At 35.5% G+C, this 13,736-nt stretch overlaps 1 protein-coding gene across 9 annotated transcripts in view; it reads left to right on the forward strand.

The window, feature by feature from the left end:
• Positions 1–13,736, forward strand: part of LOC117997194 (potassium voltage-gated channel unc-103-like) — a 50,705-nt gene that overhangs the window by 20,996 nt on the left and 15,973 nt on the right. For 7 of the 9 annotated variants that reach the window (XM_069498286.1, XM_069498285.1, XM_069498280.1 and 4 more), the window contains 12 exons: positions 345–431; positions 2,357–2,504; positions 3,468–3,649; positions 4,505–4,525; positions 8,542–8,696; positions 8,770–8,883; positions 9,697–9,818; positions 10,278–10,396; positions 10,628–10,818; positions 11,355–11,497; positions 12,245–12,438; positions 12,919–13,047. In XM_069498286.1, coding sequence (XP_069354387.1) covers positions 345–431; positions 2,357–2,504; positions 3,468–3,649; positions 4,505–4,525; positions 8,542–8,696; positions 8,770–8,883; positions 9,697–9,818; positions 10,278–10,396; positions 10,628–10,818; positions 11,355–11,497; positions 12,245–12,438; positions 12,919–13,047 — 1,605 coding nt within the window. The remainder of the gene's footprint in view (positions 1–344; positions 432–2,356; positions 2,505–3,467; positions 3,650–4,504; positions 4,526–8,541; positions 8,697–8,769; positions 8,884–9,696; positions 9,819–10,277; positions 10,397–10,627; positions 10,819–11,354; positions 11,498–12,244; positions 12,439–12,918; positions 13,048–13,736) is intronic. The other 2 variants (XM_034985390.2, XM_069498284.1) reach the window with 1 other exon arrangement.

The raw sequence follows: 13,736 nt of genomic DNA on the forward strand, positions 1-13,736 counted from the left end.
GACGGATGAAAATTGTAAAAAAAAACATTAAAAAAATTCATATCTCGTAAACTACTAAAAATAGCTAAACATACATAGGGGTGATTTGGATACCCCTTAATATAAGGTATTTAAATTTTTTCTTTTAGACGTCGCATCCCCGACCACCTGTATATTAGTATGTGAGGTATAGTGTAAAATTATGCTTGAATTTATTTACTTAGTTATAGGTACATAATTTTAGTATCCACACGAAAAAGTAGAAAAGTACATTATTCAGGTGCATAATATTCTTCTATGACTCTATAATATGTTGAAGTGTGTGTTTTAGAACATGTATGTAACACGGTCTCGCTTGTCTGCAGGTCCTCTCACTGGGCGCGACGGGCGGCCACAAGGGAACGACGCAACCATCCCATCCCTGCACTATCCTCCACCATTCTCCTTATAAGGTAAGATATTTTATTTAAAAGACACGAGCTTTTTAAAAACTACTTTCAAAATGCATTCAAACATGCCAAGTGATGGTTGAGGCACGCCATTATATTTACCTCAAACCGTTTCTCCAAGAGACGTCACAAAGTAACGAGCCCGACAGGATCTCATCGACCAAGAGCACCATTGTTGGTTGATGAGTTGATCGATTAGTTGGTTGATCAGTTGTTAGATGGTTGATTTACTAGGGCAATACACAAATTACCTACACACCTAAGTTTAACATCTATACCGCCGATTTTTTTTAAATAAGATTATAATTTCACCGCGGTTAATTGCTAATCCGGTGACAGAAGACCCAAAGGCCCATTTTTCGCGCAAAGAATCAGCCTGACTGTCCAACGCGAAAATGCAGCCAGTATTCTTGGCATTCCATGCGGGCATGATAGCTCCAGTAATTAAACAAGGCTGGATATCTTAAACTGTAACAATAAAAAAACATTACATAATTGCATTGTTGGTAAATAAATTGTGGCAATGGTGTTAACAATTAACACACAAGAACACCACGTCCTCGCCCAGTCTTCGCCTTCGCTACTTCTAAATAAAATAGTCAACAGTCTGCCTAGAACCAGTAAAATAGGTATGAAATTCTCTGGAACACTCTCGTCGGTGCTTTGCCTGGCCATGAGACTATCGTGCATCGTTTCTGAACTGTATGCATACTAAACTATGGTCTTAGCAGTACTTTAGGGAATTCCATTTTTAGTTTGCGCTGGTAAATAAGTAAAAAATGTTTGTCGCATCGACCTCGCTCGTTACCAGCACGCAAAAGCGCAACCTACGCTAGTACACGCTACCTATTAATATTTCTAAGCAATTATTATTTATTAAAAAAATTAAATTGTTTCACCCTTGGGTTCACCCTCTGGTTTAGCGATGTGATATTACTGCAAGGAGATTAGGTTTTGGGTTCACTTCCCTGTGGGAACATGAAACTTATTTGTTTTATTTGTTACGGAACCGCCCGTAGAATAACACATTTAAATTATATATACGTCTTATTTCAGCACTTAACCAAAGTATTATGAAATACGTTTTATTTACTTTCATTTCAATAATATATAACTAAGCTTAGGTATATTGTAGTGAGGTGATTGATGGTTATCACTAAATTAAATCATCAAGGTTTTCAAATGCGCCTAAGTCGTACGCAGTAGAGATAAGTTGTCCTTTATGCACGTTTTTCCATGTAGGTACATAATATATTTTTTAGATTTAAGTTATTGGTAAATAGTAAATACACAAGTAAATAACGTCCGCCCTTTATTCGGGAGGGTAATTTGTAATTACATCGATATAAATGACAAGATATATGCCCAAGCGAACAAAATTATTCACGATTTTGGAACCAAATTAATCAGCGCCACCTCTTAGATACTAATGAACGACCCGTTTGAAATCCAGACGTCACTGATGTTGCATTGGTGCTAAAGCACCAATGAGTCAGTGCCATTTTGTTTGTTCAATGGCCCTGTCCATACAAAGTAATATATACTTATATATTACTTCTCAGTGGCTATTAAGCTGTGATAGCCTAGTGGTTAAGACGTCCGCCTCCCAATTAGTGGTCGAAGGTTCGATCCCAGGCACGCACCTCTAACTTTTCGGAGTTATGAGCGTTTTTAGAAACAATTAAATATCACTTGGTTTAACGGTGAAGGAAAACATCGTGATAAAACCTGCATGCCTGAGAATTCTTCATATTTGTTTGTCTGGTAAAGTCTGCCAATCCATGGGATCACTGTCATACCCCTTCCAGGTTAGCCTGCTTCCACCATAGACTGCATCATCACTTACCACCAGGTGAGATTGCAGTCAAGGGCTAACTTGTATCTGAATAAAAATAAAATACATAGTACATATGCTCGTATTATTTCAGGCCGCTTGGGATTGGTTGATCCTTATACTGGTCATCTATACCGCAATATTCACCCCCTACGTGGCCGCGTTCCAGCTGAATGAACCTGATTTCGACAAACGCTCACGCGGTTTCGGCCAGGATCCCATTGTTGTTATTGATATGATAGGTAATATTTGGAGAGTTTTAGAATTTAACATAATATCGTTAATGGTATTCATACTAATAAAGACGGTTTTCTTAATTACTAGATGATGCCCGCGACTTCATCTGCGTGGATTTAGGTTTTCAAAAATCCCGTGGGAATTCTTTGATGTTTCACCATAAAAAGTAGTATATTATGTCTGTCTCCAAGATACAAGCTACCTCTGTACCCGTAAAATCGGTTAAACGGATGGGCCGTGGAAAGCTAACAGACAGAATATAATTATTTAGACCTGTCATTTTAGTTTAGAGAATGAGCCATAAAATGGGGCCGATTCTCTAGTACACAATCTCTAAACTAAACTAAATTAACAGGTCTAAATCTAGTGCTTTCCTTTTCCGCAAGCAACATTATGAAAGGGATAGCAATAGATTTAGACGTGATATTTTAGTTTAGTTTAGAGATTGTGTACAAAGGAATTAGCCACATTATGTGGTTACTTTACCTAAGTATGGAAACCCAGATCTAGTTAGAAGCTGATCCGTAAATTTGTAATTGTGATTGAATACAAAAATAAACTAATTAAATATGACTCAGCTACTACCAAATGCCTCCTAAAGTACATATTATCGCATAATAATAATTATTATTTAATTTTCTAATTTTGAAGCTATTTTCTAAAAATGTTTTGTTCGTTTAAATTTTAGATAGGGCTTTTCATTTCGGATAATGAATCAATTAAAATCATTATATTATTTGGGTCTGTACCTATACTTTTGCAAATTTTGTCTAAAATGAGTGTGATATTAGACGCTATAGTTTCTTTTACTTGTAGTATTTTTAAGGTTAATATAATAAAGTTATTTGGATGTGATTAATGGATACTTACTTTAAAGCATTTTACATTTGCTTTAACAGCATCTCAAAATATAATCGGGTATCATTTAACAATAAAAACTAAAAAAACTTTGTTTGTATTGTTTTCAGTCGACGTGACGTTCATAATAGATATACTAATCAACTTCCGCACAACATACGTGAACGCAGCAGATGAGGTGGAGTCAGATCCGGCAAAGATCGCGCTACATTACCTGCGTGGATGGTTCCTCATCGACCTTGTCGCCGCCATTCCCTTCGACCTTCTTCTCTTCGGCACCGACACCGATGAAGTGAGCTGCCTTTACCTCGCACGTATTCACCAAACCATAATCACATAAACACACTACTAAAAAATAGTATAATAGTATCTAAAAATGCCTGAACTAGAGGGTATAATAGCAACCAGATTATCAATTGTCCGAAATCAGACAATAATAAAACTATACCCCGGACCAAACCTATTTCATAACACAATCAGTAGAACGAAAAGTAATTAAAATTGTTAGGCACGATTTTAAAATATATTAATACCTCTTATGTAAGATTAAAATCGCGGAACACGATTCACTCTGTTAAGAGAATGATAAAATGGGTCGTTAGAAAAGTAGGTCGAGTTGTATTTTCACGAAGATTATTTTAAGGGGAAGAAAATCAGAATACTTAGTATTTGAATAAACGAAGGCCTCAGTGTTAGTTTCGGACAAATGAAGCTCTGGATAAAAATATAAGCATATCACGTACAGTAGTGGAATGCAGTTTATCGCAACTGTCACATGAAAATTATGACACTATTCTACTACCTCAACGATATTATATGCCAATCACAAAGCCCCACATGTTTTACTAATTGGCTGGCCTTTATATTTATTTCGGATTTAACCTTCGTCCATCTTATTATTATTACAATATCGCTCTATATTATTTTATACCTAACTGATGTTTATTATTTCGAAATTATTTTATTTTGTGTAACTATAATTTATTATATAAGATGACGTAATATTATGAGCAATAATTAAGTAATATGCCTCTTTGACTGGTACGTTTCCAAATTAAAAAAAATTGTTTAGTGATATCATAAAGTCGGTATGGAGAGAGCCCAAGGTGGGTGCGTACTGAATCTGTAATACCATTTCTTGTTACAGCAGGGGCTGGAAAGTGATGAGGTATACCATCTTTGTGAACTATTTTTATGTTGCTGCCACTCTATTTTATTACATTTTAGTTTTTATACTTTCAAATTAATTTCCACTAGCCATTTTAAATCCACTAAGCGAATGCGTTAATGGAAGATGAGGACGCTTCCCATGAGCAAATTTGTTTTGACTTTTACACAGCGCCAATTCTAAGAAGTGCTCACTCGCCTTATCACGAGCTTCGCCACCTGTTTCCGATAATATAACGAGGCGAGAATATTACTATTGACAGATATGAGTCCTGCATTGATATTTTGAATGTAGTCACGGCTTTGCTCTACCTACCTTTAGTGCGTAACTGCAGTATAGACTTTGAAAATTACATCTCAGGTTTTGTTTTATGCAAGGTAGCTTGATATTATATTGATTACATAGTATTGACAAATTATAAATTTGTTTTAAAAATTTGTTTCCTGCAGAGGAGTAGAATGCAACTAGAGGCAAGGTAACGGCGGCCTTCATCTTTATAGCATGATATAAACAAAACTATGAGTTACCGCTAGAGTAATAAATGATCAGGAGTAGGTAGTATACCGTATTAGTTATCTGAAAAATACATTGATAAAATAGTGTGTTAATCGTGTGAATCTTAACATAGTTTTGCTATGCTATGCTAGAAATTTAATTGACCTTACTTTTATATTTTTATGTTTGGGGTAGTCAAACAATTTAATTTCGGTGCCAATATAATAGGTACGGCCACAGGATTTATTTTCAGCACTTAACCGCATTGCAGTGACTTTAAAAAGTGTAAGTGTGTAAAAGTACTTTTAAAAAGTGGAAGAACAATATTATCAGATCCCCTCGTAATCCTTACTACTGCATTTATGTAACTAAATGAGCCAACTCCCTTTGGCGGCGTTATCACTGGATTTCAAAATGGGTTTATTCAAAGGACGGAAAAGCCAGCAACGCATTGGTGGTTCCTCTTGAGCTGCAAATGTTCATGAGCGGCGGTAATCACTTAACATCAGGGACCCACCTGCTCTTTTGCACGCTATTCTTATAAATAATGAGATATCTTAAAGATTTTGTCTATCAATAGCTAATGTCCGGCTTGCGCAGAAACCTTCACGCAATTATCAACAACAACTATACAAAGAAAAAGAAAGTCACTGTGTAACTTTCAGGAGAACAATGCACAAACACCAACAAACAAACAAACAGACATACAACCTCAATTTTTAGGGTTCCGTACCTCAAAAGGAAAAACAGAACCCTTATAGGATCACTTTGTTGTCTGTCTGTCTGTCTGTCAAGAAACCTACAGGGTACTTCCCGTTGACCTAGAATCATGAAATTTGGCAGGTAGGTAGATCTTATAGCTGACATTTGGGAAAAAATCTGAAAACCGTGAATTTAGGGTTAGATCACACAAAAAAAATTAAAATGTGGTCATGAACTAATAATTAGTATTTTCAACTTTCGAAGTGAGATAACTATATCAAGTGGGGTATCATATGAAAGGTCTTCACATGTACATTCTAAAACAGATTTTTATTTATTTTTATGCATCATAGTTTTTGAATTATCGTGCAAAATGACGAAAAAATACGACTGTAGTACGGAACCCTCATTGCGCGAGCCTGACTCGCACTTGGCCGGTTTTTATATCTGACATAACTGTCACCATAATGAAAAGAAGAAGAATTATTAAAAACCAATACCAATTTAGACGAACTTCAAATGCTAACCGAAATAAAATTTAATACAACATAATAGGTGAAATAATAACAAATGCATTTAAAAATGAAAGAAAGAAAGAAAAAAAACACTTAGGTAATCGGTAATAAGAACTTCAACAATCTTTTAATCTGTCTTTTCCAATATGTGATCCAAATATTTACAAATACCTAAATAATATTTAGATCATAGAGTTTCAGATTCACTTATTTACAAAGTTACAATTCCGCACTTTTTGGTGGATTTCTGTAAGATTATTTCGACTAATATCATGTTAGTATAACTATCTCTTTAAGGCAGCCTTTGATAGGTATTTCGCGGTTGTACAAAAATAAATCATATTTCTCCAGACAAAATAGAATAAAATAAGAGAAAAATCTAGCAACGATACCTAATTACAAAAGTTTTTTGATAAAATGCGTTTAAATCGCTGTTCAAGTATTGAAGGTCGGTTCGGAAGTTAAGAAAGTCTTATGACTAGCTTCTATCTAGCTTTGGGTACAATAGCCATCGCAAAAATTATTATTATTATCATTTTTGTTTATTTCAGGCAGAACGTAATAGAGAGAGAGAGAGCCAGCGCGTGCTAGAGCTTCGTTATTTTATAAAAGCTGAAAGTTTCTCTGCGTATTGTCCCCAACACTGGGAGGAACGTTTGTTTGGATGGTTATTTGGATATTGGTGGCTTTGGGAGATAACAGGTAATAAAGGTGTAAAAAATCTTACGTCAAAAAATCTATTTTTTTAATATTTTCTTCGGAATAATAGTATTAGAAATCACGTCATGCATTGCCAGACACTTAATGTCGTTGCAATCCCTTGCCAGACGCCCTTTAACTTAGAATCTTTAAGGGTGTCTGGAAGGGGGTTGCCATGATACTAAGTGTCTGGTAATGCATGACGTGATTTCTAATACTATTCCGACGAAAATATAGAAATTATACTTTATACTTTAACATAAGATTTTTTACACCTTTATTACCTGTTATCTCCCAGAGCCATCATGATCCAAACAAACATCCAAACAAACTTTCCTGGCAGTGTATATCCAATAAGCAGAGAAACTTTCAGCTTTAATAAAATAACGAAGGTCTGGCACGCGCTGGCTCTTAGTGCATAAGTATATATCATAAGCTTAGTTCATAGAAGTGCAAGGCACGATGTGCACAGAGCTTGGTAGTAAATACGCTCACACTTCCCAGACGTATATTTCTGTAAAAAATCGCATTATCACAACATAACAAAGCACTAAACTATAATAATATGTATCGAAAACATAATATTGCATTCTTGTGGCACCCACCTTACATAAAACCATAATACCTACTTATCTACTTATGAAATGTTAATATTTCTTTTTACAATTTTCATTTTCTCAATCCCTCGCAATCGTTATTTTGTGTGTATTTTTATTTTGATTTGTTGAGAAAGAATGTAAATTGAAACTTCTTTTGTTACTTAATTTATTAAAATATGGTTTTGTAAATTTATTATTTTTTCACAAAGTTCATTAAATATACAAAAATCGTCAATAACACCATTGGATTATTATTAAATGCGATTGTACAAAGAAAATTAATTTCTTTATAATTGACTTATATACTTGAATATTTTATAAGAATGAGTAGGTAGTAGGTACCAATAAGTAATTTACTTACGAGATAATCTGTACTGAATCTATTTAATAGGTATCTACTTAGTGTTATCTAGGAGTAGATAGGTCTTTCATGTGCATAAGACAACACAATCGTCATTGCACCTGTAACTAAACACTCATAATATTTGTAATGCATAGTTGTAAGAACATTATATTATCGCAGATATGAGTGATAAGGCTACGTAATTTAGGTAGCAGGTATCTAGTAGTAAAATACCCTCAATTTATATATACTAGGTTACAATTTATATATTATTATATTAAGTCAATAACGGATCTTAGCGTTTTGCCTTGATAACTTTTAATTTAGTCATTACCAAAACAATAACAATATTATACATTATGTTGAATGTAACAAATAGAAATATACAATTTTATGCACCGCAACCTATAAAGAAGCCAGCTAATTTAACTAGTTTGAAACAACGCTTGTAATTGCAAAACCTGTATGGCTGAAGTCGGAAGTCGCATCGTATATCCATAGACAAACTTCTGCTTGGTTGAAGTGAACATCGCTGCGAAGCCTCATTAATGCTACTTAGTAATACGCGAACGTTCATAAACTGCTTGGGTTCGATATGCGGCTAAAGAGATTGCTTGTTGTGTTTGTCGTCCAGCTTTTTCAGTGTGCTTTCTGTGTTTGCAGACGACTACACTCATCGGTCTGTTGAAAACGGCGCGGTTGTTGCGCCTGGTCCGTGTGGCGCGTAAAATTGACCGATACTCCGAATATGGCACTGCCGTTCTCCTCCTTCTTATGGCTACCTTTGTTCTTATTGCGCACTGGCTAGCTTGTATATGGTAAGCACTAACATGTCTCGAGACACTGTTCAGACTTTTAAATAATTTATATTTAATGATTTTAATGTTTAAGGTACGCTATCGGGAGTTGGGAGAGACCTCAACTGCATGCCCCTATTGGTTGGCTTGACGCCCTTGCTAATGATGTACAGGCTACTTACGATAACTCCACGGGACCGTCTATGAGGTACCTAACTACATATTACTAATGAAATTGTTTGTCAAACTTACACATAATTCGCAGACTTTGGCATTATATTATAGGTATAATAATGTAGTAGGTATTAGTGATCAGTTATAAATCTAAGGCGAACGCTACACGTTTAATAAATATTGTGATCCACAGCTATTTATTCCATATTGTGATATTTACTCAGCGTTAGACTAGAATATTGACGGATCGCAATATGGATCACAGGATTTCTAGAATTCCCAAATTCCGGATTGTCATTCCACGGATCCCGATAAATATTTAACGTTTAGCCTTCGCCGAGTGATGCTAACACTCCACGTCAGTAATATAACGCGATAACATATTATTACAATACAAATATTACATTTTGTTACAAGCAACATAGATTATTATATTATTATTTTTATTATATTGCAAGTAGATGTTACATGTACTCGCCCCTATAACGTCCATCCATGATATTTAAAAGTAAAGTGTAGTACGCGACAGGTCGAGATGCAAATCGGGAGGGAACGCCCCGCACACCCGCACAGCCCCCGCACTAACTCGGTGCAGGTGAGCGCAAATGGCATGCGAGTGTGCGGGGCATCCCCCTCCCCCCGTCCCCCCGCCTTATACCAGATTGCCATCTCAACCTGTCGCGGACTATAATATGAATAATTCTTGTAAAGTAAACAGCTACATATAACGGTTTCTCCTACATATTTTAACCTAAGTAGGTAACCTGAGGCTGTGGGGTGGCAATGGGTTAATCATGATAATAATGATTTTTAACAATGATAATAATAATCTTTTGCTTTATTTTAGATCTCGATATATCACAGCTTTATATTTCACGTGCACTTCGTTGACGAGCGTCGGCTTTGGAAATGTTGCGCCTAACACTGACATGGAAAAGGGATTTACGATATTTGTCATGCTTGTAGGATGTACGTGAATATTATATTCTATAATAGACAAGACTCGCTACTTCGTCCGCGTATATTTAGGTTTTTAAAAATCCAAAGGTTAACTAACTTTGATTTTCCGGGTGAAAGAGTAGCCTATGTTCATCTCCATAATGCAAACTATATCTGTACCAAATAGATGATGCCCGCCACTTAATCCGCGTGGATTGAAGTTTTTGAAAAACCCGTGGAAGCTTTTTGACTTTCCGGGACAAAATTAGATACCTACTTACCCGATATTAACTACTAAACTTTGAAGCTTATAACTCGAAGTCGAAACAACGTATCTACTTTAAAATGCTACGAAGTATATTAACTTTTTGCGCACAAATTAGTTTGGATAAAATGCAGTTTATAATAAGTAATAACACACCAGTATTACTTGAACCTCAGTTTGTGCATGTAATACTAATATATTAATAATTACTGTTATTATTTCAGCATTAATGTACGCTAGCATATTCGGTAACGTATCCGCGATAATACAAAGACTGTATTCTGGAACCGCACGGTACCATACACAAATATTAAGAGTTCGGGAGTTTATCCGATTTCACCAGGTAAATATTTCAATTTTGCTCTCAAAAAATATATCCAAATAGGTACGTTATCGTGGACTATAGGTAGGTACCTAAGTTCATAACAGTAGGTATAGGTAGGTACCTCAGTTCTGTGAGCTGTACTAAAATTAAGGAAAAAGAAAGCAAAATATTCACATAATGATTGGCACTGATTTAAATAAAGTGAAATATTAAAATGGTGCTTAAATAAATAGTTTTGTCTTTTTTCAGATTACAAATCCCTTACGGCAAAGACTAGAAGAGTATTTTCAACATGCATGGAGCTATACGAATGGAATTGATACGTCCAGCGTTTTAAAGGGTTTTCCTGAATGTCTTCAAGCTGATATTTGTCTTCATTTGAACCGTAATTTGCTGGCAAGCTGTGCCGCATTTGATGGTGCTAGTCCGGGTTGCTTAAGGTAAATGTTAAAAAAAAATCTGCTGCTTCAGCCGCGTGTATTAAGCTTTTTATAAAATCCCGCGGGATAAAACTATCCTGTCCTTTTCCAGATTATACTTAAGCATTATGTGAAACTATTATTAGAAAACTGAAAGCATAAAACAATATAAAATAAACCGACTCATTTTCGTATCTATAATATATTCAGGTTTTACAAGCGAATTTACGTAGGTAGATGTAGGTTTTAAAAATCTTGCAAAAAACTTTTAATTTAACAAGATAAGAAATTTCCTATTTCATATTTGCTATTGCTTCCTTTCTTTGCCTACATACATATACATAGATCTCTGATCACTACAAACTTTCAAATAATTTATTGCAAAAAGAATTAAAAATATCTTTTCTAAGGTTTCTAAAAGTATTAATTAAGAATAAAGAAAATAATTAATAATGCAATTTTAAAAAATTAGGTACCTATTTCAAAATATTTTCATTAAACAGAAACTTTGGATACATAATGAAAATGCATTATTAAGCAAAAGCTTTTTATTTCAGAGCACTTTCTCTAAGGTTCAAAACAACTCACGCGCCTCCCGGAGAAACATTAGTTCACCGGGGTGACGTACTTACATCACTATTCTTTATATCCAGAGGTTCTATTGAAATTCTGAAAGACGACATTGTAATGGCCATCCTAGGTAAGTTTTATAGATTTTTTGTTACAAGAGGCTATTTTTTTGACGTCATGAATGCATAGATTAGAATTTATTTCGATTTTTTATTCAAATAAACTATTACAATTACTTTGAATCGTCAAATGCAATGTACCAATAATTCAGAATGCCTTTCCTACATCGAAGAACCAGCAATAAACTCAGCGGTTACTCTTTTCAAAGATTCGATTTACAATAATATTTTGCTCTGTGTAAAATTAATTGCAGTCCCACGTAATGCTCAAGCTGCACAATCCAGTCTTTTATCAATTTTAAGTAATCTTTGATTGTGTGATATGGTTTCTTCAGGAACATACTTTTAATAAATAGTTCATCATCATCATCATCATCATCAACCGATAGACGTCCACTGCTGGAGATAGGTCTTTTGTTGGGACTTCCACACGCCACGGTCTTGCACTGCCTGAATCCAGCGGCTCCCTGCGACTCGTCTGATGTCGTCCGTCCATCTAGTGTTCAACCCGTTGAGCTATGTACTTTTAATAATATGAAGACGTAATTTCATTATAAAAGATTATATTTATTCCCACAAACTACATTCAGACTCTCTTGAGGCGGGTCGAAGAAGTCGCAAGCATATTACGGTTTCTAGTTAACCCCATGTGCGAGTAGATTTTCTTGAACTAAGAATATTTTGTCTTACAAAAATTATGTTGCTGTATATTAACCACAAACAGTTACAAATAACAAAATGACATTGTATTCTATTAGGCAAAGATGACATCTTCGGGGAGAACCCCTGCATACACAGTACAGTGGGCCGCAGCAACTGCCGAGTACGTGCGCTCACATACTGTGACCTGCATCGAGTGCACCGGGACGACCTGCTCGATGTCCTCGACTTCTACCCTGAGTTCCGCGCTTCCTTCGTCAACAACCTGGAAATCACATACAACATGCGAGACGTCAGTATGAATCCAAACACTGAGTGCTTGCATAAAAGCTGATTTGTAGTACCTTATCTACCAATCAGGCGTGGTTTACCCGTTCAAACAGAAACATTTGAGCATATCATATCTGTCGTAGAAAAATTATGTTTTTAAAGCCCTTCAAAGTTCGGTTTTCCATCTGATTAGAGTACAAATCACAACATAATATTATAATGATACACGCAGCGTTGCGTAGCTAGTAGTAGGTCACGGCGTAGACCTTACGTAACGAAGCGTAGGCGCCATTGATGTATAGTTCGCGACAGGTCGAGATGGCACTGGATTAGTGTGGGGTAATGCGGGTGTGCGAGGCATCCCCACCGATTGCCATTTCGATATATCGCGTACTATAGGAAGAATCTATCTATCTACGCTGTCACAGCAACATTATTATTTTATAATTTCTCTTACAATTATAAATTTTATGGTGATTTATAATCCTCTTTGAAATCGTAGGAAGAACTAAGCGGTATTGAGCCTCGGCGGCGGATGCGCTACGAAAACCCATGCGACGCGAGACTACTGCGCGAAGCTTATGCGCGCACGACACGGCGTCCTCACACTGAGACCTTCGCTGAAAAGGTGGTACGTGCTTCAGGCTTCTTTGTGCACCATATATATCTTACAGAATATTTTTATATAGCTTGGACATATACTAAGCGCGACGGCAGTAAGGCGCGCAACTGTACGACAGAACGTCACGCGTATACAATTAATTTTTAACAGATGACTTAATTACAGGCCCCAATGCATAAAGTCGATTAAATACAAATACTTAATTTAAAAATTTCAAGTTGTGTTGAAGTATGTTGAGGCTATAAGTAATAATTGAATGCAGCAAACAGTGAAAGATGTTTATTGAGTGTCAGCTTAAGATCTACAAACTTCAAGGCTAACAATACCAATAAAGAAATCTTACATAATATTGTCTTAATCTTATACCATAATTTTCTCTCTTCCTATTCGATGTGCAGGCTTACAGTACTCTACAGTACTTCGATATATTGAGGAGTTGCATTTTTATGTTCCATCTAATATGAACAAGCTTCGTTTAAACTGAGAAATCGTACATACAGTATTACAGTATTGATTGTATCGGCACTTCGCATTGGGAACGTACAAAAAATATAATAGGAAGTATTTCCTTATTATTTGTTTTAGTAATGTTTAAGTTTTAAAATGTTTTGAATAGGTGTTTTAGCCTGCATTGCGATTTAAAAAATGACAAAAATGGACTTTGACACTTTTTGCACTGGAGCCTGTAATTGTTTGAA

This window comes from Maniola hyperantus, chromosome 4 (assembly GCF_902806685.2).
Source record: "Maniola hyperantus chromosome 4, iAphHyp1.2, whole genome shotgun sequence".
Lineage (NCBI taxonomy): Eukaryota > Metazoa > Arthropoda > Insecta > Lepidoptera > Nymphalidae > Maniola > Maniola hyperantus.